Source organism: Leptosomus discolor, chromosome 8 (assembly GCF_034619465.1).
Source record: "Leptosomus discolor isolate bLepDis1 chromosome 8, bLepDis1.hap2, whole genome shotgun sequence".
NCBI classification, from domain to species: Eukaryota; Metazoa; Chordata; class Aves; order Leptosomiformes; family Leptosomidae; genus Leptosomus; species Leptosomus discolor.
The window spans coordinates 56,876,388-56,903,047 of record NC_141398.1 but is presented as its reverse complement, the minus strand read 5'-3'; the positions used below and the strand labels follow the sequence as shown (position 1 = coordinate 56,903,047).

At 42.0% G+C, this 26,660-nt stretch overlaps 3 protein-coding genes and 1 long non-coding RNA gene across 4 annotated transcripts; 2 read left to right on the top strand and 2 right to left on the bottom strand.

The window, feature by feature from the left end:
* Positions 1-4,069: 4,069 nt before the first annotated feature.
* On the top strand, positions 4,070-13,061 carry MPHOSPH6 (M-phase phosphoprotein 6). The gene is made up of 5 exons (XM_086469065.1): positions 4,070-4,170; positions 8,584-8,696; positions 10,289-10,379; positions 11,563-11,660; positions 12,119-13,061. The coding sequence occupies exons 1-5, from the start codon at positions 4,120-4,122 to the stop codon at positions 12,261-12,263; spliced, it is 498 nt and encodes a 165-aa protein (XP_086325191.1). The 5' UTR covers positions 4,070-4,119; the 3' UTR covers positions 12,264-13,061.
* A 2,054-nt stretch (positions 13,062-15,115) lies between these two features.
* LOC147415020 (uncharacterized) lies at positions 15,116-17,552 on the top strand. Its single transcript, XR_015183729.1, has 3 exons — positions 15,116-15,294; positions 16,836-17,067; positions 17,256-17,552. It is a non-coding gene; the product is annotated as an uncharacterized LOC147415020 (long non-coding RNA).
* Positions 17,553-18,394: 842 nt separating this feature from the next.
* Positions 18,395-19,564, bottom strand: LOC104339725 (arylamine N-acetyltransferase, pineal gland isozyme NAT-10). The gene has a single exon (XM_009958181.2). The coding sequence runs from the start codon at positions 19,427-19,429 to the stop codon at positions 18,557-18,559; it is 873 nt and encodes a 290-aa protein (XP_009956483.2). The 5' UTR covers positions 19,430-19,564; the 3' UTR covers positions 18,395-18,556.
* Positions 19,565-23,738: 4,174 nt separating this feature from the next.
* LOC104340516 (arylamine N-acetyltransferase, liver isozyme) lies at positions 23,739-25,314 on the bottom strand. Its single transcript, XM_009958182.2, has one exon. The coding sequence runs from the start codon at positions 24,624-24,626 to the stop codon at positions 23,739-23,741; it is 888 nt and encodes a 295-aa protein (XP_009956484.1). The 5' UTR covers positions 24,627-25,314.
* Between the last annotated feature and the right edge of the window lie 1,346 nt (positions 25,315-26,660).

Below are 26,660 nucleotides of genomic sequence, written 5' to 3'. Positions count from 1 at the left end.
TCTCTCTGCTCTGAGTCCTAGCACTGGGATATATCAAATCATTGCAACACAGGATCAAATTTTAGGCTTATCCGCATGCCCAGCAGAATGACAGACTGGTGTGTGTTCCCCCCACCACTTTAGGTGGTGGCAGAAGATAGGGAGCTACCATTACGAAGCTGCTTCTTTCTGTAATCAAAAAGGAATTACTGTATTTATCCACATAAAGGTCACCCTGCCACCGGGGCCAAACACACACAGAATGAATTGTCTCCTCCCAAACTGACAACAGGCACTTTCTCCAGACACGTCTTGCTTGTCCTGGAGATTTTGTAACTCTATTTTGCTACAAGCATATTTTTAAGATGCACCTTTTCACGCTGCATAAATTGTGAACCACATAAGGCTACTAAAAGGAAAGCATTAACAAGATGAACTGTGCTTACAGATCTGTGTTCACCAAATTGTAGGAGTTTGGCTTCTGCTTCATTGTTTCCGTATTGTTCCCCATCCACAGGAAACCTCAGGGTCAACCGAGGAACACAGGGCAGGGATTTAAAACATTCTGCGTGTGTCAGCTGCCACCTAAACCGGTGCCAATGCCAGAAAAGGGGACTCCAAAAGCTAAGAGGATGAGTCAGTGCAGTCTGAGCTGGAAGCCAAGAGCTAACCCATATCCTCCCTGGATTAGGTATAAAGCAGGCTGAGCGATGCACACGGGCCAGCGGGTTACACATGCCTGCATCAAAGGATAATGAATATTGTAACAAACCCCCAGCCACCCAGGACCTCGGCAGTTGTCAACACGCTGCATGCATTTGCGGCTCAGAGCTTGGTGGGAGCGACAGAGATAAAACTCCAGTCCTCCACTTCAAAACCACGCCTCTCTGCCACTTGGAGAATTTCACGCTGTTTCTGCGCGGAGCATAGGGCACAAAACTGCCTTTCTGATCCCACCCAGTCCTACGCAGCACTTCACACCTTCCTTTCAGGTTTGCAAACAGACCTCTGGTGGCTCTACTTCTCATTTTCTTCTCCCCATTCACAGATAAAAACACGTAATACCCTTACTTAAAACATACTGGAGGAGTTTGACACACATGAATGACTCACTTGTCATACTATAAGAATTTTGATATTTGCAGGGGGAAAAAAAAGGCTTCAAGTATTTTGAGACGTGTAAAAAGCTGCTTCAGAATTCAAAGACAGCTCATAAAAAATCAAGTCAACCGATAGGTTGGTGTAAGGTTTGAGACACTTTTTTTGCACTAAAATCACAATACTGTGTGAATACGAATAAATAAAAGGTTACAGAAAAAGTAACCCACGAGTTCCCTCAAATTAGTTCCCACTGGCGTGAAATTAGTTCACAGCTGTCACTTGTGTTGCTCCAAGAGAGATTAATTTTTAAATAATGTTAATGACAACTTTGATTTGACTTCTGTAATTACTAGTGGGAGAAGGGACCACATTTCCTAGGAAGAAAAATCTTTTATCTGCTTGTTTAATGTAGTCTTTGATGAGATGGAGCTCCTTTCCCCTGAGTTATTTCCCTGAGCATTTTTGTTTTGAAAAAGAAATGGATTTCCAGGTTGAAAGCAGAGCTGCCGTGCAGCTGTCAGAGCTGTGAGAGAGGTGTCTAATCGTCATTTACAATGACCCCTGATTCTTCTCTAAACAGAGCATCTCTCCCACTTGTCTCCTCACCCTCACTCTGCCTCACAAGTAGGCCTATTTGCAGGGCTGGTTTCTTCTCAGAGTTTCATCCCCCACCACCAGTAAATCACAGAAATTTCTCCTATAATCAATGGAGTGTCTTCAGATTTACCAGACAGTATAATCTGGTCCACGAGACAGCTGATTGTTATCTATAACCTCCCCATCCAATTCAAGCGACGGGAGATGTAATCCAAAAATTTCCTTCAGACTTTTTTACTGCCAAAATAGATCAAATTCTGTGGCAGCCTTTTTACAATCTCCACTTTTCTAAATAAACACCACACAGCCTGTACTGTCTTTATTGCAAAACACTTCTCCCTGCCTGTATTGAGGCGGGTTGTTCGCTGATGTGCCCACACACAAGCCAAACAGTGGCAGCATCTCCGTGTAAGCCAGTGGTGCGGCACCAGGACAAAGGGTGCAGTGGGGCTCGGGCTGTGGATCCCAAGCTCTTGCTCACCAGGGAGCACTGGGAATAATCCTCATGGTCGGACGAGTTGAAAACCCTTTGCACCGTCCCTCTCCCAGTCAGACACTGCATGGCATTGTAAATTATTAGACTCGGCTCCCAAAGAGTTGGTGGTGTCAGGCTCCTTCACATCAAAGGTGTCGGGCAGGTGATAGGTGCAGCGGCTGCACCCAAAAAAGGCTGTAAGCAGAGTCTGCTGAAGAAGGGTGGTGCAGGAATTGTTGAGCTGGTTTGCTCTGCAGGCAGGACCGGGGGACAGGAAAGCTCTCACAAAGGGCACCAAGCAAAGCCGGGCACTGCCATACCTCAGTGGCTGGAGAAGTGCTGCTGGGTGCGCAGTAATGTATTTAGAAGGAATCAAAGCACGTTCCTGGACTGTAAATTAACTGAAACTGCTCCGAAAAAGCCCTGAGTGACACTGAAGGCCATGCAATTAAACGCAGGGCTCTGATTTGCAATGATCAGCAACAAGCAAATATATTATTAGAATGCATGGTAAATAGAAAACAACACCAAAAACGGTGAGATTATGGCTGTATTACATTAATTAACAGCTTTCCCCTATTGGTTTGTTCACTAAGATTCAAGCATATTCATTCTTTGATGCACATTTGTATTCATAAAACTGCAAATTTCTTTCCAGCCTTCTTTTGTTGGGAAGGGATGATAGCTGTTAATGAGAAAAAGAACAGAGAAGGAGCTAAACACGATGGGACCAAACAAAGCAGGGTAGCTCCGATAGCCACGAAGAGAATTTCTCTTTGGGGCCTTGAATTTCAGAGCAGCTTCAACTCATTTACAGAGCTTGGAAATGAAGGTGCCTTGCCTATATGAAAATTAAATATTTCCATGCAGTGTTATGCCTTTGCCTTGAAGTGGTTGTGGCTCCATGTTTCATTCACGTTTGTGGTCATTTTAACCCACTAAGCTTAACTGTGTAATAAGGATGCCTGGATGTGGGTAATTCTTCCTCCTGCTTTCCCACTGCAATCAGGTTTTGCCCTTCATTACACGTTTTTGTGGACTCTATTAGAGCATAAATCTTCACAGAGTTCTTCAAGCTTTGACCTACATCTTGCATATACAAGAACTTTTCTCCCTAGATTGTCTTTTGGAGCACACCAGTTCATTAAAGTTTTGAACACTGAACCCTCACTCTTATTGCTTTATCGCCTGGTTTATGTGCCGAATGTCAAAGCAGGCGTCAGAAACCTGATTTATGAGGATATATACAAAAATTGTGGTACCTGCTTGTGACTGGGAGTCAGCTGGCAATTTCCTATCAGGATTTCCTCCTCAGCTACCAGGGCCCAGCCTGGCAGCCCAAAGACAGCTCTGCCAAGATTGAATTTAAAGATCATGATTCAGTGCTAACAAAGCTTAGAAGCTTTTTTTGTAATATCTTTGCATTTATGTGCTTTCCAGTTTTAATCACATTTGACCGCTTTGTGGGTTGGTGTCTTTTTTTTTTTTTTTTTTGCAAGTAAAAGTGATTTTAAAAAAATGAAAGCTAAACAAGTCAAGCAGTCTCCAAATGCCAAGATGAGACAGATTTTATACTCTTTCCGTCTCTCTTTGAAATATTAGAAAATTATGGATGAAACCATAAACTGGCAGCACTGCAGGATGCACAAGCGTTGATAAGAAATCTCAGGTTCCGCTACTAATTTGCCACTTCATACCGAGTCAGATTTATCTCCTGCTCACACACCTGACCTCACCCACCCCACAGAACCGCTTCTGAACGTTGCTTTTGCACCAGCCGTACACACACCCCGACTCGGCCCGGCCCCTGCTCCGGGCGGTGGGCAGGGGCCTCGCCCGGCCGCCGCGCACGTACGCGGAGGGTGGAGCCGCGCTGCCACCTCCTCCCGCTCCTCCTCCGGCGTGCGCGGCCTCGGCACTACGCGAGCACGGGGATCCAGTGCGGCCTGCGGGCAGCGCCGGCCGCCATGGCCGGGGAGGTGAAGACGAAGCTGTCCAAGAACCTGCTGCGCATGAAGGTGAGGCGGGGGGTGGCTGCGGGGCCCCGGCAGCGGGGCAGGAGGGGAGGGGAGCGGAGGGGAGGGGAGTGCCTGAGGCCCGGGCCGCGGTGGAGTGAGGGGTGGGCGGCTGGGCCCGGCGTCTGCCGGGGAGCGGCGGTCGCGGGCCCGGAGCCGTGAGGCGGCCCCGGGGGCGGGAGGATGGGGCCGCTGGAGCTGGCGGCCCGTGAGGGGCCGAGCCGTGCTGTGAACCGGGAGGGGAGGTCTCCGGGATAAACCGGGCCGTCCCGGGAGCACCTTGCCTGGCTTGGGGCATTTTCTGTGTCCACATCTGTCCTTGCAGCCTCTGTCCTTGTCTGACACGCGGGCGTGACTGTCTCCTACCTCCCGTAACGCACTTTTAAAAATACATATCTATTTATCGTCAGCTCCGCTTGCCCTTTCACTCAGGCCTGCAGCTTTGGGGGCTGCTCCCTTCCAGCTTTGCTGCAAAACGTGATTTCAGAGATCTGTCACCAAATACTGGGCTGGTATTCGGTGGTGAGAGGTGTCGGGGGTTATAAACGGTGGGGTGCTGGAGGGTTTGGTCCAGGAAAGCAATTTCTTGATTGCAGCAGGCAAGAGCCAACTTGTGGGCACCATTTGAGAGCCTTTGTGTTCCACCTGGCTTCTCTGCGGTTAGGTTGCTTATCGTGAAAAAAAAATTATATGACTTCGTCTCCCACCACACACACACACACATTGAAATTAAAATATTCATATTGCTCGTCTTACTTGGGTAGGGCTTATAATCTTGGGGGGGGGGAAGTTTCTTTTTTTTAATTGTGTCAATTTTTTTGTCTGTTTACATTGATGGCTAATAAAATACCCAGCCTGAATGGCAGTGTTAACCGCCTTTCCCACCTCGTAAGTGCAAGGGCTGTTAGTAACACCATGACGTGCCTGTTAGCCTTGGAATTGTGAATCTCATGTCAAGACCAATGTGAAATTAGTCTCCACTTACTGGCTAATGGATTCTGCTTCATGTCGTGTACTACAACACCTAATTCAGTGGAGTACATTCTGCTGTGATTGATGGTTCTTTATGGCTGGAAAACAACCAGTAAATGTTGAGTTGCCATTCATTTTTTTTAAATGTTAATATCTCTTAAATTTTTGTAACTGAATATGATGGGGCCTTTGTGGTTTCTTGCTTGTGGTGTTTTATTTACCTTTTTTTTTCCCCCACATATTTATTTGAGATTCTATTTCAGACACTGGCTGAAAAGAGTTTAGTTGATTTATCACGTAATCATCGAACGGTTTGGGTTGGAAGGGACTGTAAAGATCCTCTAGTTCCAACCCCCTGCCATGGGCAGGGACACCTCCCACCAGACCAGGTTGCTCCCAGCCCCATCCAGCCTGGCCTTGAGCACTGCCAGGGAGGGGGCAGCCACAGCTGCTCTGGGCAGCCTGTGCCAGTGCCTCACCACCCTCACAGGGAAGAATTTCCTCCTGATATCTCATCTGAATCTCCCCTCTTTCAGTTTGAAACCGTTACCCCTCGTCCTGTCATTGCCCTCCCTGATCCAGAGTCCCTCCCCACCTTTCCTGTAGCCCCCTTTCAGCACTGCAAGGCCACTGGAAGGTCTCCCCGGAGCCTTCTCGTCTCCAGGCTGAACAACCCCAGCTCTCTCAGCCTGTCCTCACAGGGGAGGTGCTCCAGTGCCCTGATTGACTTTAGTTCAGTCTTTCACGTAAAGTATACTCACCTACAGTAAGATGGTGGAATATTTGCCCCAATTAACAGATACTGCTAATGAAAGACTAAAACTTGTACAGAGGGAAGAGAACACGTCTCGCCCTGCTCTCAAAACGAAGTGGATGTTGAGCTTTGTTAGCCAGCAGCATATGACAGAATAAGACTCCCACAACCTGGATTGCAGCATCATTATTTTTTCTTATTTTTATGTAATACTCTCTTTTAAAGCGAAATTTCTGCTCATGTTGTTTGCCAGTGTATTAACTCCCTGGAGATTTCAAAAGGCGGTTTTTAGATTTTTCTTCCTTGGAAGGCTGTGGAGAACCAGCCTGTGAATGTGCTGCCGTGACATTTGCAGGTTTACAGTCTGGGCAGTAGTAACCAGCTTTGAAGAGATGAGTAGGTTTTGAAAAGGTCATATACAGATCTTGTGTTTAACACTTTCCTTCTGCAGATCTTTTTGTTTACAAATGTTTTCATTAATCCTTTAGCAGCTGCCTCTGCAGGGACTGATAAGATGCATTATAACAATTCAGCAGGTGGGTGAAGGGGCACCCAAAGGTGACATGTGGTCAGTGGTAGTGTTGTGAAGACCGTTTGCGCTAAGTAATGGGCCACATGTGCTCACCACCTTGGTGTCGAAGGATGGCTCATGCTTTTAGATCTTGCACCATTTGAACCAGGTCCCATTGCTTGGGGAAACTAATCCAAATAACCAGTCGGTTACTGACTTACTCTGTGTCTACCGCAGTGTGTTTTTAATTCATCCAAGTGTGTTTACATTTTAGATAAATGTGATCCCATATTTTGTATGTAGTTATTCCTGTACTAATCTTTAGGAACATAATCTTTAAAATGTAGCGTGAAATGATTATTTAATTGGGTACTCGTAGCAGGTTTTCTCCTGTTGAGATTTCTGACTGGCTAACCAATTTCCTTGAGCAATATGGTTTTCCACATGATAGATTCACATATTTTCCTCAAGAAGATACTGTAATTTTAATTGGAAAGCTTTGACATATTTTGGATCGACTCAGAAAACAAAAGTCAATTTTTCTTTCATTAAAGATCTTGTACAATGGATGCAAATAGAAGTATAAATGGAAAATGAGACAGTAGCACTATATATACTTCAGAGTTTGATTTGGTTCCCTTGGGCATTTTATAAAGACTGAAGAGGTGTGTGGGGTGTATATAATCCATACATTATGTATCTGTATTACCTATATATTTTAAATAAAATCAGTAATGCAGGGGTTTTGTGGGAGGGAAGTGTTTTGTGATGCTTTCTTTGGCTTCATCCCCAACCAAGCCCATTTTAGCTGGCACCTAAACTGTGTCCAAGTCTAGTGTTCCCCACTGGCATGTTACCTGTCAGCCTGCAGGCTTATTTAAACACAAAAATGATGCTGCTCTAAATAAGAGGGCGAAAATTAGTTGATATAAAATTCCTATGCAGTCTTGGACATACAGGTGTGCTTTGATAGCCACAAAGCAATTTTTGTACAGGAGCACATATAAACTGTACTGGTAGACTTGTCTGAGGGTGGGAATTGCACTGGTATAGATGTACACCTCTGACAGAAACAGTTGTTCACTTTCTGTAGAGCCTAAGGGAGGTCCCAGCTCCTAGGGACATGAGAATGTAAGGATTATTACCATAAAATTGTGAAGAGTTGTGTTTTTTCCAGCATGTTTGCTTAACATTGGTGATACTTAAATTGTCACTCAGTTCAGGCACCTGACTTGAGACAAATGGAAATAAAAGGGATGTTTCACATATCTCAGGTCTGTAGTTTTGTGCTCTCAGCAACTTTTTTACTCCCAGCTGTGAGAGGGGTTACTGTTCCTATGTGCATATTCCCATCCTCTGCCAAAGGTTATGATGGAGGAAGCAATTTAGAGCAATGTCCTTGTTTTAGGCAAAAATAGCAGTCTTGCCCTAGACTAAATTATTGGTCTCAACTAATTTGGCAGACTGTTCCTGCAGTGAGTTAACAGGTGCTTACACATGCTGCTTGACTGGTGCTTTGGTGGGTCATCAATGAGCAGTTAAGAGTGGGTAACATCTTCCTTTAGCACAGCTGGATACAGAAGACTTCTTTTTGTAGCCTCAGTTACTTTTTTTCTACTTCCAAAGGCAGTTTCTAGCCTTCCAAGCTACAAATGCAAGCCAGTTCATTAAATTAAATCTGAGAAAAGAAGAGGATGGTTGAAAATATAGATGTTTCAAAAAATGTCCAACCTGGTATGACCAACCTCTAGCTCTGAGCTCCGATGCTGTTTGTGTGGGTGGTGTTGGTTCCTGATACGCAAGCAATACCTTTAACACCATTACATTCTCTCTGGCCTTTGTTGAAATGTTAGAAAAATTTTAGCAAAGTTATGGAGTTGTAACAACTCAGATCCATCAACATGAACTAGGAAAAGTCAATTTCTTTGTATGTAAGTACAGATGTGGCTGACTGTTGACTCTTTGAGGAGACAGCTGTGATCAGCAGTTGTTTACTTGTCCGTTCTGTTTGACCAAACTTAGACCAAACCCAGAGAGAAATCACAAAAAAGCATTTACTTTTTATCAACTGCTAAATATTGTGTAGTGGATAATGGTCGTCGTGTAATTATTGCGTTTTCAGAACATACTCATGATGCAAAAAAAGTGAAGCTGTGTGTTTATGTGTCTTTCTTTTTAGTTCATGCAAAGGGGTTTGGATTCACAAACTAAAAAACAACTAGAAGAGGAAGAAAAGAAGATCATTAGTGAAGAACACTGGTATCTTGATTTACCAGATCTAAAGGAGAAAGAGTAAGCTTATACCCTTTTGTACTTCTTATCATCATTGGATTGGTGTGGAGTGGGAATAGAATATACATATTTTTTCCTATAAAAGAGGTGTTATTAATAACCAATTAACAGAAGCAAAAATAGTGACAGACTGGCATTACAGATTTTTTTATTACTTCTTTTCAGGGACGTTCTCAAGGTTGCCTAGTGCAGTTTGACCTACTTTCATTTCTTGTGAGTGTTGTTTTCTTTCACTCACACATTCTTCTAGATGCATTTAATTAGTTTCTTTCAGGCAGGGACCAATTCATTCATTGCTGCTTTTTCCCTTCACTTGAAAAAAGTTTGAAACCTTGTGTTAGTAAATTCAGCTCCAGTCACACGATTAGGTCCATTCAGGACAGTTCTGTCTTCCGAAGTCCAGCTCACTTCAAATCCTGTTTTTGAAATAGGAGAGATAACGGCAAAAAATAAAGGAAAGCTTAGCTAATAAGGAAGAAAATGTCCATTCCTGCTATTTAGAAGGATGCTTCAAATAGCCAGAGAACTACTTTTAAAATTGCTTGATTTTTGTCCTTTTGTCTCTTTTGTCCAAAAGAGGACAAAAATTCCATTGAGGGAGAACATACATAGTTTTTAAAAAGCTAGGATCCAAGGAATTAACTTTAGTTGAATAAGGTCATTGATAAACTATTTTCCGTGGCTGTTGGTGGATATGGCAAAAAGGTATTTGAGCTTCAGCTGCAGCCAGGAAGGTTCAAGCTGGACATTGGGAGAATTTTTCTTAACAATAAGGCTATTGAAGCACTGGAATAGATTGCCTAAGGAGACGCTGGATTCTTCACCATTGGAAGTCTTTTGAGGATGGGTTAGATGGACCTCTGCTGTTCATGGTACATGTTTAACTGATCCTACCTTGAGGTAGGAGAGTGAGCTTGATCTCTTCAGCCCAACTTCCTATGATCGTAGGAGTTTGTTTTACATGGGAGATGAAGAGGAGGATGAGGGAAGAGGTGCGTATGTGTGCGAGGTAAAGAAGGATGGAACAATTCACGGAAGTACTTTCATTTAATGCATGTATTATGAGTGCTCAGGGTCATGTTTCTTCTCACTCCACGCTCATTAAAAGAGGAAAAAAGGAGGGAGAAAGGGGAAATCTTTCTCTGCTGAACAGAGAATGACACAGTGGTTTATATCCTGACAGACTCAACTAATGCCAGGTCTAACATCACAATGAAAAATTAATTAGAAGCTTTTGCTGGTATAGTAATGCCACCTGGAGAGTGATATTTATGTGGTATTTTTATTCTGGCAAAAGCATTAATGTAGGTGGAATCGCACCAGCAAAGAGTGCTTTTTGTCAGGAGAGTTAATATTGCTTGTGGAACTGGCACAGCTTTACTGGCAAAAAGTATTCCTTTGCACTCCAAGCTCCTTGTAGTGAAAGATTTATCAGAGCAATTAAGCTTCAGAAAGTAGTTGATGGTTTAAAATACACTGTGGTTTTGTTTATTTGTGTGGGAGAAAGACAGCAAATGCTTTTTGCATTTGTTTAATTTGATTATTTTAAAGCACACCGTTTGACAAAATGCTGGGTTTGGGGTTTCATGCAGGAGCTTTATAATAGAAGAGAGGAGCTTTATGCCATGTGAAGATCTACTTTATGGCAGAATGTCCTTCAAAGGATTCAATCCAGAAATTGAGGTACTGTTTAAATGTTCTGTTTTGAGCTGGTCTGGCATTAGGCTGGAAGCCCTTGGGGGTGGGGATTTGAATGTTCACACTGCGTGCTGTTTGGCCTTTGCAGCACCTTCCATAAATCCTCCCATGCGCAGCAAGTCTGTGATTCAAACCAAAATGTTGATCAGTGCAGCATCTGGTGAATAGAAGCTTTTTATCTCCTTGTGTTGATGTTCAGTGATTGCATGACTCCTGCAGATACTCCTTCCCTGAAGTGAGGAAACTGTCCAGCATGCTGCTCACCAAAACAATAGCTCACTTTCCTCCTGCCATTTCATTTAGAGTCCAGTCCTGCAAACATTCGACCCTATTTATTCAACACTTACTTGTGTAAATAAGGGCTTAAAGTTCCAAAGCAAAAATTATGGGCAAGAGAGTCTGTAATTTCTTTCTGTCATGATTCATGCTGATAGAACTACACCGAGATAGTAATAAAAATGTTACCGCTGAACTGGAGCAGGAGGATGAAGGTGTAAAGACTAAGATGTATGCAAAAGGCTATGCAAGGTGATGTACCAGGGGATTCTTTTAGTGATTTTGAATTTGCTCGTACTGCGACTTGGCCTATTATTGCTTCATCGTTTTTTTTACTAGTAGTTTATTGTAAATCCTTGCAGATATTTTTCCTTCTTAATGAAACCATTTCAAGGACTATGTGCGAACATCACAGTGAAAAATTAGAATCATACAATCACAGAATGGTTTGGGTTGGAAGGGACGTAAAGATCATCTCGTTCCCCTGCCACGGGCAGGAACACCTCCCACCAGACCAGGTTTCTCCCAGCCCCATCCAGCCTGGCCTTGAACACTGCCAGGGAGGGGGCAGCCACAGCTTCTCTGGGCAACCTGTTCTGTTCTCCTGAAGATGTCTCGTGTGCCCTTGAGGGTGTTTGAATAATACAGTTCACTGAAAATCCTGGCTCTGTGTTGCCTCTTTTCCCAAAGGCAAACTCTAAGCTCAGCTTAGCAACCAGCAGACATGTTGCCTTTTCTTCATGAGTTTTCATAAGAGCATGCTCTAGCCTGACCAGGAACAGCAAATAATTACTACATTTGATTGTTACCTTTTTATGCGTTTCTCCTACCAGTGGATTTCAGCCATTGTGTCAGGGATACATGTTTAAGCTATTTCTTACTTCATTTTCAGAAGTTAATGATCCAGATGAACTCTAGGTGCAAGGAAGAAGAAAATGAAGTGGATGATAAAATGGAGGCTGATGTGTCAGATGAAGAAATGGCCAGAAGGCAAGTTATATTTTATGACATAATCAATATTAGCTAGAAATGTGATATGTTACTGCATTGTGTGTGGGAAAATAAACCCAAAGAGCAAACAAACAAAAAAAAAAAATAAAACAACCCTCAACAGATACGGTACTTCACAGAGCTGATTTTCCAGGAATTCTGGTGTGTATTCAGTGGAATCTCCATCACTTTTGGGGGCAGAATATCTTATAAGGGTTTTCTGCACTGTGATATCTAGGTAATCCATGATAATTCCCTCCTTGTTCCAGATTGCCAACAAACTCAAACTACAAGAATGAATAATAATGTCATAAGTGATCATGTACTATTTGTGCTTCTTAAGCTTCTGATGACCAGCTTTTTTACACGACTTAAATTGTTGATTAGATTTATGATTTGCTCAATTGATGTTTTCTCTGATTTTAGTAAAAGCTGTAAATTTTTTATTATCTTTACAGATATGAAACATTAGTGGGAACAATAGGGAAGAAGTTCTTGAGAAAAAGAGACCAGCGTGTACTCCAGGATGAAGATGAAGATGGGAATAGTAACACAAGACCTAGCAAAAAAGCTAAGAAAAAGTTCTTAAAGCCTCAGGATTAATGTCAACTTCACGACTCTGGAGCTAATAGAAATGTTATCTACCAAATACAGTACCATGAACTGGAAATTATTTGGAGTTTTTGCTATTTAATGTAAAGGATAGACTTGTAAATCTGAGTTTGTTCTCATTGAAATTTCTACCATCCACATGACAAACATTTTTCAAAGTGGATGTGTATATAATGGATGTCATACATCCTTTCCTCTCTCAGCAGCTTTTAATGTGTGGGGCTCGACGCACATAGGTCTTTTCAAGTGTGGTGCATAATGAGATTGAGTGTCACATGCAATCGAGAGCAACATTATTTGCAATTTATGGTAACATCTGATAGAAGTATTTAGAGTAAAGACGAGCTTTGTCCAATCCAGTAAGGCAGTTCAGCTTTCACTGCTTTTTTAATTATGAAAATGAAAACCTTTGCTGACTTCAAATTGAAAAAGTCAGCAGAAACGTGTATTTTTTTTTTTTTTACTGTGCTAAAAATAAGACATGAAAAGAACAGAGAGATAAAATGCATTTTGTTGAATTTTATTTTTTATGAAGTCTATTTAAAAATAGAGGGTTTTGTAGTGAAACTTCTTATAGACTAAGCCAAATATTGGGCAACATTTACAGTTTGACACTTGAGCAGATTGTGAATCTTAATTTCTGCCTTCCAGAAGAAGTTTGCTAATCTTGCCTCTTTTTCAGCAAAAAAATTCCAATCTTGTAATTATCTGGGTCTTGTCATAAAAGCATAATAACAGCTTCAGAAACATATTTGAAAGCTGAATAAAAACTGACTTTATTGTGGTTAATGATTGTGGTTTGGCTAATTTAATGTAAAAAATTATGCTTAATAGAATCTGGTATAAAAAGTCACCTTCTTTTGTGCAGGCCACAGCTGTCCCCAAATATTCATTGACCGCGCTGACTTTTCCTGTTCAGTGTGCAATGAAGCCATCTGAAGCAATGTTAGGATGAAAACATCGTGGTTTATGGTCAAGTCAGTGCTCTGGGCCTATTGAAAAATGTCAGTGTGGTCTTGTCTAAAATCGTAGCGGTTCTCTGTATCCTGCCTTTCAACAAGAAACATTTCTTTCTCTTACTTCATCTCCCCAGCCAGAAGTCTAAGTTGCTCATCCTTAATGCTGACTCTCTGGAGAAAGAGGAATTTGTTAAATTGAAGCAAGCAGTGGCCGGTCTGTCATGGACACAAGAGGCTTTTTTTTTTTTTTCCTTTTCCTTTTTTTAACCACTCAGTGAAGCAAGACATGAAACTCAATTCTATAAAGAAAGAGCCTGTGTGTCTGCTGTATTTTGCATGTGATATATGAAGTATAATGCATATATCAAGAGCACCTCGTTAGGTATTCAAGATGGATAGCACATGGAAAGAGAAATACACTTTTAACCTAGTAAGGGGACCTCATACAGGTGGAAAGCCTGTGATTCATGGTCTGTGAGAGTTTTTCAGAGCTAATTAAATGCTACTGGTTCAATTACTTAAAACCTGATCATATATTATTGCGAGCTGAAAAGAAGTTAATGATGGCAAGGCGTTTTTCTTCCCATGGAAGATGTGACCTGAGCTAGGAAATGATTTATTGTTGGTCATCACAAGAAAAACTCCAAATATATCCCATTATTCTTTCTTGCTTATTAGTAGGAAAATGATTTCCCTCTATCCGAACACATTTCTTCAATGGAGAGAGAATTTCTGCCCAGGTGTGCCGGGTAGTTGAGGGGGGGGAAGTGTGTTCTAGTGAAGCACCAGCAACCAGGAGGTGTCACTGCAATTGCACGCCCTGTGAGACGGGAGCGGAGAAGGTTCCAGTGGTGTCACGTGAAGGAGCTTTTGGGTGACTTTGATAACGACGAGTGGCTCAGATGAGCTCCGTGTGAAGTCATTCCTTGGCAAGGCTCTGTGCAGAGAGCTCTCTCGCATTGCTGAGTCCTGTCAGTCCGTGGGGGTAATTTGGTGCAGTTGAAGGGCGGTCGGCCATACCTTGGTCCTTAACGTCATGTCATTTCTGAGGGGTGGCTGGAAGCGTGAGTGGCACGGCACGTGGGTAGGAGCGTGAGTGAACTCTGAACAGCTTCCTAGAAAATCCGTGGGTTTGGAATCTGGGAGGGGGGAAGGGTGGTGCTTCTGTGTCCTAAGCGTGCCCCACGGCAACTGTGAAGTAATGCTAGGTTTTAGTTTATTGTCTTCAAATCTGGGGGCTCTGCTGTTCACCTTTAGCTGGTGGCTAGGTGAGCTGTTGAAATGCTACAGTAAGACCAAGTACAATTTTTTAGCGTAATCTCTTCATCATGGAGAGTTTGTAAGTGCACCTTTAAAAGCAGCATTTGTAGTGCCTTATTACGAGCAAGACTGAACTAATAATCAGCCCTACGTGACTTTTTAAATGTGCTTTAAGTGCCCAAAGTTACAAGCAAGCATTTTATGATGGGATCTTCTCAAATACCCATCTATATTTCCAACCTCATAAATACATAGATTTATAAATACAGGTATGTATTTTAAGTCTGGCTCTAGCTCCCTAGCCAGGCTAGAAACATTGTGCTGTATGAAGTCTGTGCTTGAACTGCTCTTGACAGAGATGTCAGTGTAGTGGCGAAATACTCATAGTGCGAGCCTACATTAATTCAAGCTTTCTTGGCTCTGACACAGGCTCAAATGCGGATGCATTTTCATGTGCAGCTTCCTAAGCTGTACAACTTTCCCGTGTGGTCGTGTTTCTGGATGAAAAGCATTTCTTCTTTCAGAACAAAAGCACGTTGGCATAGGTAGTAAGCATTTTTGTTACAGAAAGCGGCTACTTGCAAAATTTAATTGGTAATGAGTTACCAGACACCAGAAGTGTTTGTGCGTGTTACACTAAGGTACCTGTTCAAGTGAACAAAGCAAAGTGTGTGTTGTAGTTCGTGCTCAGTGACAGCTCACGGTGTGGAGTGTAAGCAAGTCTCCTGTCAGGTGAAGTTCGTCCCTCCCTTTGACAGGCTGACAGGGTTTATTTCTGTAATAACTGCTGATGTTTGAAACATGTAAGTATTGAAGAACTTAATCTTTCATGCTGATGTTTCTCATGTTGTTGTTCTTACTCTGCTTAGTATTGGATCTTTAAAAGTCCAAGCCAGAATCCAGCTGAAGGCAGCCATCCTGTTTCCTCCCTTTAGTAATGCATGAGCTGATTAAACTTTGATTCTTTGGGGAAGGGGGAGGATGTTCAGTGGTGCCGTGGAGTTTGAACTGTGTTTCTTCTGTTATGTGTCTTGTTTTCTAATAAGACACTCCATTATATAATTGCACAACCACGGATGGCTGTCATTGCCATTGGGCATTGCGTGTGTGCGTAATGGGCAGCTGGGCTGGGATTCTGGGACTTAATCCAGCATTCAGACTTAAAAAGAAATTGTCTCGTCTTTCTGTTAATTGGAATACCATACTTTTAAATTGTATTTGGAATTAGACAAGTCCTGGGTGGGGGGTTTATAAGCGTTTGTTCTGCTTCATTTCAACAGCAGTCAACAACTAAAACTGCACAATAGCTTAGGTTCTCATTAAACCTTTCTCAGAGAGTCTTAACCAAGCATAGTGGTGTTGAAGGATGTGAGACATCCTGTGTTTTCCTTCTGCATGTGAATGCAAGTTTCTCTGAGAGCTGATGCTTTAAGAACTTGGTGATTTCTTTTCTTTTGAGTCTGGGAGAGCATCTGCCTTCTACAGTAATGCCTTGCTAATGGAACCCCAGCATGAGGCCCCTGTATTTGTTTGGGTTTATTTGTTTTCACACCGTTCTCATCTCGAACCTTTGAGACATTTTGGGTCTGGCATTCACACCTCTTTCGTCAGCTTTTGGGGAGCTTTAGTTAAACTGTGAAACTGTTCCTCAGCTGTACATGTTGACATTCCTTCACGTGATCTGATGTTGCACAGTGAGGACCTGGTTATAATTGACACATCAAGAGGGAAAATCCCGCTCAGAGAGTGGTTCTCAACAGATGGACTCAGAGAGAGGGTTGCAGCTTCAGTCATCAGCAGCCCCATAGATCTTTAGTCAGAACTGAATAGTAGAAGAGGGTATCTGTGTTGAGTCTCATTGCAGGCACAGTTTAAAATGCCAATATGAGTCTGTAGGCTTCTGCCTAAGAAACTCTTGCACACCATAACCTGAGCAGTTACCTGGGAGCAACAGCAGGAACACCTCTAGAGAAGTATAGAGGCAAAATAACCAGTCTGTTAAGGGCTGTCCTCAAGGCAAGAGGCAGCATCACCAGAAAACTGTAGTTCGTTGCATAGAGAAATACAGTTTGGTGACCTGCTTTATACAGATGGGAATTTCTGTCAGCTAGAATGGAGGTGGTGAGTGTTTTGAAGCTCATAATGTTCCTTGGGGTCTCAGGGAACACCTCGGTTTGATCAATCATTTAGAAAGGTGTAAAAACCTTTAATGGGACCTTAGTATGAGAGAATAAGATGAACACAAATTAGAGAACAAAGTCCTTAGTTCCATTATTTATAGAAAAATTGTCCCCACCTCAGTAAGATCTTTCATTGTCCGCTGTCATCTCCTGCTTGGCCCTAGGTTCTTCGTCCCCATGCAAGTATGCGTGCGCCCAGGCCATCAGTTGCCACCATGGCTGGTCAGCAGGGAAGAGCTGGCACGCACTGTGGCCAGCCCAGAGCTGTTGGCTGCTGACCCCAGCAGAGGAGGTGACTACTGGACCTCCTTTTTTGGTGACTGTCTTCTTCCTCAGCCTACAAGCTCCTTTTTCCAGGAACCTATAGGAACTTACAATCTCCAACACTGCTGTCAGGTTTGTTCAATATTGGCTTTTTTGGTTCAAAAAGTTTGTGGTGGGGAGGGCTGGCCAGCAGATCGATAGCGTGATTGAACAGACCTCATTTACTTTGCAAATGGTGTGTGCTGGGGTCATGCAGTTGGGGGTGGACGCTGTATTTACAGCAACTCTTTATGTTTTTATTTTCTTTTATTTATTTTTAGGCATACACTTACAGCATTTGTGAGATTTATGATCAGATGATGTCTTTGAGCAAAAAGATACAATATCAGTGGAAGGAATCAACATTTGACCAATACTCAGGATTATCATAGATTGGGGGAAAAGGCTGGTTTTCAGCGTTACTGCTGGGGGTTTTTTGATGCATCTGAGAATGTTTCCCCTTTCTCAGTGGTTTCCTTGTTTGAACTTTTTGAAAAAAAAACGTATTTTTTAAATGGGGAAATGTGAATGTGAAATAAATTGTAAGGATTTATTTCCAATTCTAAAGAAAGGGATTCTTTAAATGTGGTTGGCTCCTTCATTTCTTTCACTTTGATATAGATGAATGAACTCACTTGTGACACTACAGCTCCTGTGCTAAGTGATACTCATTCAGGATAGCCATATGGACTCCCATATTTGCTATACACAGAAGGCAAAATTGAGGGTATAGTGGGGATAGCTTCATTGTTCTACCTTTGTTACTTAAATAACTTGCAATGCTAAAAGTACAAAATCTCCACCCCTTTTGGGATAGAAGTAAATCTAAGCCAGTTGTGATGTTTAAGGAATGTTCACCCTTTATAGAATGATTACTTATCAGAAGCAAAGCTTGTGGTTGTCTCCTTAGAGCCCATCAGCCACAGTAGTGCTGCAATATATACAATTTACATCACCAAAAAATACATACATACCAAAAATTACTTTGGGCAGTTTACTGCAGCTATGACAAAAGGGATGCACGTGATGATAATTTTCATTTTGTACTGCTTTGCCTGACGTTGGTGGTGAAAGAATTATGCTTCATGATGCTCCTTTCAAAGATGACGCTCTTTTGCTTATATTAAAGGTGAAGAAATGAGATGAGCTGCAAGTGGTTACATTTTGTGAAAAATGAAGTTTTAAATGTATACTTCATTGTCTAAATGCTTACAGATTACTTTTCTACCTATAATAACCATAGAAAATGTGTTGTCAGCATATCCCAATTAATAATCCATACTCCTATTTATGTGCTATAGGCACTCCAAAATGCTCAGACATTTTTGTTACCCAAGTTTATAACCAGATTCAAATCAGATACTACATTTGTGCCAAAAATTGAACAGCAGTCATCTCACAGCAAATAATTCTATCTAGACAGGAGAGTCTTAAATTCCTGATTTTTCCCAGAGTGAAATTCACTTTAATCTGGTATAAATGTATTTTTCCTTCAATTGACTGCAAAAGAATCCCATAATCTTACAGTAGTGATGGCGCAGACAATGGAAGCTACTGTACATACCTAGTTTTTTCTGGTCATCTAGATTGTGTAAGATCCTTTGACATTAATTGGAACAAGTTTCCTATCTAGGGTTATGTTGAATTTATCTTTGAGCGTTTTTTCCACCTCTTCATCTTCAAGAGTTATGAATTCCACAAGATCCATATTTTCCTTGTAGTTGTACGTGGTCTCAGTGAGTGTCCACCCAATTAGCGCTCGGAAGCCATCGGTGGTCTGGAGAGCGCAAATGGACTTCTTTGTAAAGAGGGAATCTGGAGAGGTCTGAAGGTACGTGCACTGGAAACTGAAATCCTCCACTGTCTGTGGCTCAAGGCTGAACATATAAACTTTCCGACATTCTTTTTTCTCCAGAAGATCAGAACTAGAGAAATTTTGATTGGGGATATATTGTTTCCGTCTCACTTTTTCAAGGTACCAGATGGCATTTTTTTCCGTGAAGCGAAAGACACCGGGAGCCTGGGGCTGGTCTTTCCCCGACACGAGCTCCATCGGTTGCCACATCTGATAGGATACACCAAAGCCTCCGTCAACAATATAGACTTTGCCATCAATAACTACCTTTACAAGGAGATGGGTCATGATGGTGGCGTACGTGTTTTCATGTGGATTGAACACATAAGCTCCCAGAAAGCTGGCGTCGTACCCCAGGAGTTTCAGGACCCAGCTCAACAGCTGGTTGTTTTCCATGCACCAGCCACCCCGCTTCCTCCGCACGATTTTGTTATAAACGTGCTCCAACTCCAAAGTAATTTTCTCCCCGCAGTGGATGCTGAGGTTTTCAAAGGGAACAGCACGGATGTGGTGCTGGAATATATCAGTTAAGGTTTCCAAATCTTGTTTTTCAAGGGATCCTTTATAGCCAATTCTCGCAAAATACTCTTCAAGGTTCATGTCACCTGTAAAGGAAGGAATTGCATTTTGGTTTTGTTTCTTTACATCGATGATTTATGATGCTCTGAAGAACTGCCCAGGCTGCGGCCAGCAAAGATGCTTTAATCCACTGAGCCTCATCAGAGCAGTTTTTAAAGGTAACAAATATTCATACTAAATGGCTCCCTGAGCAAAGAAGAGCAGTGCATGTGAGGGTTTGCTTTTGGTCTTAGAGACATCCCTATGGCAAAGACCTGAGGCAAAGAGCTGATGCAATTTCAGTTTGATATGCTGTGGCTGTGAAATGGGGATTTGCTGTATTTGCATTGTTATCAGCGGGGTTAAGGAGAAATGTAGGGTCATGCTAGGGGGTGTTCAGGAGGGTTCATGGAAAACAGTCTAAAACCACTGCTCAGTGAAAGGAGTGTCGTCTGCCAGTTGGAGGGAGGATAATTTGAGCCAGGATTTACATGTTCTTTTCACAAGTCTGCCACTGATCTATGTGACTAAATGAATTGCTCGTTCAGCGCACGTCGCTCTTTCACCGCTTACAAAAAGTGAAAATGATACTCCCTGCACATTTTATAAAGTGTCAATTTTTATTCGGATAATTATAACTGAAAAAAAACCCTCTGACCTTTGCAAGAGTCGCAGACCACTGAGTCTCTTTTCTGCTCTGAGCATTGCACAAACTCATTTTGGTGTTGGAATAATGAATCTGAATGGAAGCAAGTGACCTAAGAGACACAGAGCCCATCTCTGTTCCCCGCTGTGCCCCACGTCTCACAGGGTGCCCTGAAAATGGACAGGGGCTGCTTTACATCTCTCTAGTCCTGGCCTTTCTCAAAACTGACTTCATTCCTTCCAGAGGAGGCATAACTGAGAACTACATCCCGGGTCTGTCCTGCCTCCAGCCCTGCCCACCTCCTGGCCTGCCTTGGTAGGACTCCTCATGAACAAGACTGCTGGATAAGGAACTACTCAACTTATTTTCTGCCTTCTGATACCACGGAAGGTCACACACAATCATCTGGTTTTCGCAATGGCCCACCAGAGTCTGCTGGCCACTGTTATGAGCTGGATGCTCTGTAGGTATCTGATGGATGCTGTTTGTAAAATACCCTATAGATCGTCTGCTTGTGTATGGAGCTGGGCACAAAGAAAGCACTAAGCATTTCGGCAGTCTAGAGTTACTGCAAATATTTAGCTTCTTGACAGCCCACAAAGCTACTTGGAAATCTTTTGTGCATACAGTAAGCTGAGGTTTAGATACTTAATATTAGCGACACAGGAAGACTGTCGTATTCAGATAAATTCAGCAGTGAACTGTTGAATATTTTCTGCAAACTGGAATTTCTCAAGATAATTTTCAGCGACAGGTTTGTGATATGCATATGCATGGTATAGGAGCAGCTGTCCAATGTCAATGGAGAGCCCCATGAAAAACCACGTCATCTTCTACAGGAAGGAATTTAGCTTCCAGTGTATTGTTGGAGGGTATTTTCAATGTAATATTTGTTAAGTAGAGCATAAGACTTCTGGCAGACTCCAAGTCTCTCCCATCCTACCCACTCAAATTGTGAATGCTAAATAGATCACACCAGCATAAAGCTGGTTCTCAAGTTTATATTATTTGTAATTTCTCTCTGCAGCTCCATAATATGATTGACCAGCATTAGATCTTGACTGTAGGAGATGAAAGCTACTGTTCTTTTGAATTGTGAGCAGATCAGATGAAAAGCTAGATACCAAGAAAGTAGTCCCACAAATGTGGCTATGATTTATGCAGAGAAAAACATCAGCAGAAGAACTTTAAAGAACTATTTCTAAATGTGCAAATGAAGGTGCTCGTACAAAAATATTCCTCACCAGGACTGTACACACTATCAGCAATACCACTGTTAAAATACCTTATCTGTCTACCTTTATCCTAATGTCAACACATGGACTTTCTGGAGTACACAAACCACGGTTTGTAATTTCTTCTTAAGTTTTGTTTAAAGGACTGTAATTTTATTCCCACAAAGCAGAATCTGTTGATTATTACATTGCTCTTTTGCTTCCATTGCATTTGCAATATTTTTAAACAAAATTAAAAATCTAAAAGCATATCTTCCAACAAAAGGCTATAGTTTTAAATTTGTATCTACTATTATATCTAAAAAAAAGAATCTCTCTCATAGGCAAGTGAATCTCCTCCTGAAGAGTGAAAGACAGAAGAATTGAAATTGCGTTATCGTTGTTTTACCCTCTTTAAGGGCCTGTTTAGCAGGTGATATTTCAGCTCTATATCCACACATTTTTATAACATTTTTCCCAAAGACAATATTGCTTATGTTATTGCCCATGACTTTTACCATCATAAAGACACCAGATTTTTTTGTTTCTTAGTTCGGACGTTTTTTTAAGAAAACAAGCTTACCTCTTAAGATAGTCTTATTTATTTATCGATGTATTCAGCTTCTGGGTTGTTTATTACTGGGGCAGCAGTCAGTAAAGCCAGGAGTGGATACAAATTGTGAGGGTTGTCTTCCTCTCTAAGCTCTGCTGGCCCTCACTCCTGAATCTTAAAAGCCAAGGAAGGGCAGAGTCCACACAAAATGACTGCACATTTTTGGACTTCACTGATCCATGAGCAAATTAAACTTTGTTTCTTCTCTATTAGTAGATGTTTATGCTTTCCCCTGGTTAAGTCCAGACCGAACTTGTTTTTCATGTAAAACAATTACAGTAGACAGTTGCAAACAGCTCCGTAACTTTTTAAAATTCAATTATTTTTATTTTTCACGCCAGCACTTTGCAATGGAGGATAGTCATCAGCTTCCTTGTGGGTGCACTGAATTGCCAAGGTATTGCAGGCTGCGTGTTCCCACACTCCACGGATGCACAAAATGACCCTTCTTTGCCCACAAAGAACTTTTTCAATCTGTTCAAAGCTTCAGCTGCAGCAGGTAGTTATCTTGGAGCTGCCACACCTAACGCATACCGTGATAAATATTTATTTGCACAAAGTGATGCATTTCCTTTCTCAAATTAGGCCTTCTGCATCTTCAGAGTGTTGCAGGGCTGTTTATTTAATTCTCTCCCTGTCAAGCATGTCCCCTCTTCATTTAATGGAGGTGGAGAGTTGGAGGCCCCTTTTGAGAAGGCAAAGAGCACATTAGACTGCATCTGGGGAAGTGCCTGAGGTTTAGGCACATCAGGTGCTCCATGAGTCTGTGTGGTTGACTACTGCGTGTGTCAAAGTCTTTTCCTTGGCTGAGGACTGATGTTCTTCTGTCCCCCTCTTTCATGACACATCCTGTACAGTTTCTGCCGCAGGTATCATAACGGTAAAAGGCTTTTGTATTACATATAACATGCTGTGAAACCACGCCGGTGGCATGTCCTAATTTCACAGTGTTTTCTTTCGCATTTGCAGTATTACTTATTTAAGGTAGCTTTTGTGCAGGATGCTGTTCATAACAAATACGAAGTTTTATCTATAATACTGTCATGCCCACTTGACGTTGCAGGAAGGTTAGGCCCCAAAAGTTTAGATTATAGTTTGCGAGGCTTGATCTAACTTTGATTGTTTCCTTTTTTGATACCAAAAGCCTGATTTTTAAGAACTGTTGAATCATCTCAGCTTCTATTGATTTTGTTTCGGTTTCAGAGACACAGAAAAATCAGACTCAGAAAAATTGGACACTCAAAATTAGAGAGCTTTTGGGGATTTTTTAAGTGCCCTTACATAAATAGCTCACTTTAAGTCAATTTTTGGTGAGGGAATAGGACTCAACTTATTTCATCATAAGCTAATCAGCGCCTAATAGTGGCTTGTTTTGAGAAAGTCTTAAACTTGCTTTTTTTTATGAGGTCTTTGAAAGCCAAATTCAGCTCAACTTTGTATTTCAGACTGTTAAAGGAAGTGAATAATTTGTAAAACTCTGTTGAGAAGAAGATTGGAAATAATACCTAAAAAGGTTAGAGGTCTTTTGTGTAAAATGGTAACACAGCTTCTCCTTCTGTGTCGTTTTGGTCTCCTGTGCCACAAAATGTATCTGAAATAAAATGAGATTCAGAGAGGTGGAACAAAATGTTATGAAGGCAAAAAGCAATTTCCATATGAGCAAATCAGGGGTGATAAGATGTCTCCATTTCTAAAGAAAGAGAAGCTCAAGAAAAAATACGCAATCAGTATATGCAGTTAATTAGCAACGTACTTGAATTTACCAGGCTTTATGTTCATCTGACTAGCTCAACTTTAGAATCAGATTAATGTGATTAACGTTAATTTTTGAACTTTTTATATTGGATATTTAAAGACCCATCTAGCACAGAGTTGGAATTAGATTGTATCCACTAAATTAGGTGGCAAGTCACGAATATTTACTGGTACCAGTTTGTTCTCCAACACTATATTGAATTTGTCTTTCAGTGTCTTCTCAACCTCTTCGTCTGTAAGAGTTGTGATCTGCAGCAGGTCCGTGTCCTCCATGTAGTTATACTTCACCTCAGTGAAGGTCCATCCAACTAAGGCATAAAACCCTTCAGTGGTCTGGAGACTGCAGATTGATTTCTTCTGAAGTATGTTATCTGGGGACACTTGCAGGTATGTGTTTAGCTCCTTAAAGTCATTTATATGTCGTGGCTCGAGAGTGAATGTATATATTTTTCTGATATTCCCCGGTTCTGGACTTTCAGTGAAAGGGACATTTTGCTCGGGAATGTAATGCTTCCTTTTCTCTTTCTCGAAGTACCAGGTGCCGTTGTCTTCCATGAAGCGGAAGATGCCGGGGATCTGGGGTTGATCCTTCCCAGAAATCAACATCAATGGCTGCCATGCCTGGTAGGCACCGCCAAAACCGGCATCTACTATATAAGAATTTCCCTTGATCACCACCTTCAGTAGGATATGATTTATCTCAGCAGTGTATGCCCTCTCTGCTGGTTCATAACTCTTTCCTCCAAGAATACAGACTTCATACCCTAATTTTTGCAAGGCCCAAAATAAGAGGTGGTTGCTTTCCAGGCACCATCCACCACGTTTCTTTCTCACAATCTTATTGTAAGTAGATTGTAAATCCAATTCGATGGTCTCCCCGCAATGCATGCTGAGGTTTTCAAAAGGAATTGCCTGGATGTGATGCTGGAAGATGACTGTTAAGGTTTGCAAATCTGCCTCCTTATGGGACTCATTGTAAGAAATTCTTGTGAAATACTCTTGAATGTTCATTTTTGCCTGTGTGAGCAGAAAAATAGGCAGTTACTGTTGTGCGTGTCTCAAGGGGTTTACTCCTATTTCTGTAGGTTAACCAGCCTGCAAATGTAGCCTAGGCCATTTTATTGAGGGTTTGAAAGAAACCTGTGCCTGTAATCGGAGATGAATGCAGGCTAGACCTGCCTGTGCCATCTGTGTTTCTTAAAAAAGAGATGAGGATAGGAGCAGATGACAATAATGCTTTCTCTCAGATGTTACCTTCAAGCCAGGTGGATGTCCTTCCTGTGGGAAGACACGGCACGTGGCACAACAGAGTCTGGCCCCGGAGGAGAGTCCCACCTGAAAAAAAATTTATAAAACTGACACACAACAGGTTTGCAGAAAATCTGCTACACCATACTGGCATAAAATTCATAGCAATTTCTTACTGTTTCTTTTACTGTAACAGGTAAGCAATTCTTTATTTATCCCACAGGTAATTTAACTGTAAGTTTTTACATTCATGGCTTTAGCTAACTGGGATTAACGTCTCAGTGTGTCACCATTTTAGACAAGCATCCATGTGAAGTAGATTGTTGTTTTCTTAATCTCTTTAGTTTCCCTGTGGAGTTCAGACACAGCTTTGACCCTGGCTGTTGAAATGAAGGAACCATTAATTTTTCTAATCTAAGGGTCAGAGGAATTGATAATTACTAAGAATACATTCAAGGCATATTCAGTGGCTTTTGGTTTTCTTTTACCTTCTTTTACAAACAAAAGGCCTTAGTTTCTGCTCAAATTACTGGATATATTTTGTGTCTTTACGTCTCTGATCCATTTTCCTTTCATTAGCAGAAAGAGACCGTCATCAGTATTGGCTGCAGGGCAAAGATGCAAAAGGTTCCCCATAACACTTCTAATCCACTGCTTCATCTGGTATCTGCATGGATTTCTTTTTGCCTTTAATTTAGATTTTAGTTTGGCGTTTTTCCATGCAAGGATATTTGTTTTCCAGAACAATTCACAATCTGCTAAGGACTGTATTAATTTCCAAAAGGCCTGAGGATTTCTTGTACCTTGAAATTGGTTGCACATTCCCTCGGAGGATTTTCCAAAATTCATTTGATGTAGTTGAGATGGGAGAGGTTACCTTCCAGCAACTATTCTCAGATTTGATCCAACTGCTTCACTAGAAGCGACCAGCAGTTTGACCCAATGTCCATGCCAGCACTCAAGCGAGTGCTGGGAGCTTTTGAAAAATCCCACCTCAAATACGTAGGTGCAAATACTTCCGCCCCAGCAGGTAAGCACATCAGATGACCTAATCTCTAGACTTTAACCCCAATTTTTATGCCAACAGCACAATTCACTTGACTTAGTTGTATTGCTCCTGATCTGCACTGGTACCAGGATTCAGATTGGCTGATGCAAAACCGCAGGAAAATGTAATAAAATAGAGAGGACTGTCCCAATAAGGGCATAAGAAACAAACAGTTTCACTTCAAAAGGACCCAAAGAGGCTACATGAAAAACCAGTACTGTGTCTTTGATACTACATTTGTGGGTTTTTTCCATCCCTTTTTTAGGACAAGGGCACTCATCACTGGCAGGATCTCCTTGGAAACGCTAGTTGTAGAAAGCCATTCCCTCCCCAACAGACAGCGCACACGGACACTGGCAAGCTCATTCTGTGGTCCTGTGCCTCATTTTTCTTTCTATTCCCACTTCTAGCCATTTATCACAGCCAGAAAGAAATAGTTTTTCCCTGTGACACTGTTGAGATGAGCGTCTGTGACCAGGAGGGCCCCAAAAGACACCCTTGGGCTGGTGGGTCTGATACGCTTGAAATTTGGTTTCAAGCAAAAACCGATCAGTCCCTGCGCTGGGCCAGCAGCAGAAGACCTGATGCCCTCCCTATAACCTCCCGAGTCTGGGTGTCCCCCTCGCCCCAGCGAGAGTGCATCGTGTAACCAGCTCCCCTCTTCCAGCCATCAGCAACCTCCCCATTGAGGGCAGGGCCTCCACGGGGTGCTGGCAATGAGGCTGTGGGAAAAGATATTGTGGGAAATT

Excerpts from the sequence above, each read along its gene's own strand:
- LOC104340516 (XM_009958182.2), bottom strand. The coding sequence starts at position 24,626 with ATGAACATTCAAGAGTATTTCACAAGAATTTCTTACAATGAGTCCCAT.
- LOC104339725 (XM_009958181.2), bottom strand. The coding sequence starts at position 19,429 with ATGAACCTTGAAGAGTATTTTGCGAGAATTGGCTATAAAGGATCCCTT.
- MPHOSPH6 (XM_086469065.1), top strand. The coding sequence starts at position 4,120 with ATGGCCGGGGAGGTGAAGACGAAGCTGTCCAAGAACCTGCTGCGCATG. Across the intron at positions 10,380-11,562 it reads GATTCAATCCAGAAATTGAG|AAGTTAATGATCCAGATGAA; the intron begins GTACTGTTTAAA and ends CTTCATTTTCAG. Across the intron at positions 11,661-12,118 it reads GATGAAGAAATGGCCAGAAG|ATATGAAACATTAGTGGGAA; the intron begins GCAAGTTATATT and ends TTATCTTTACAG.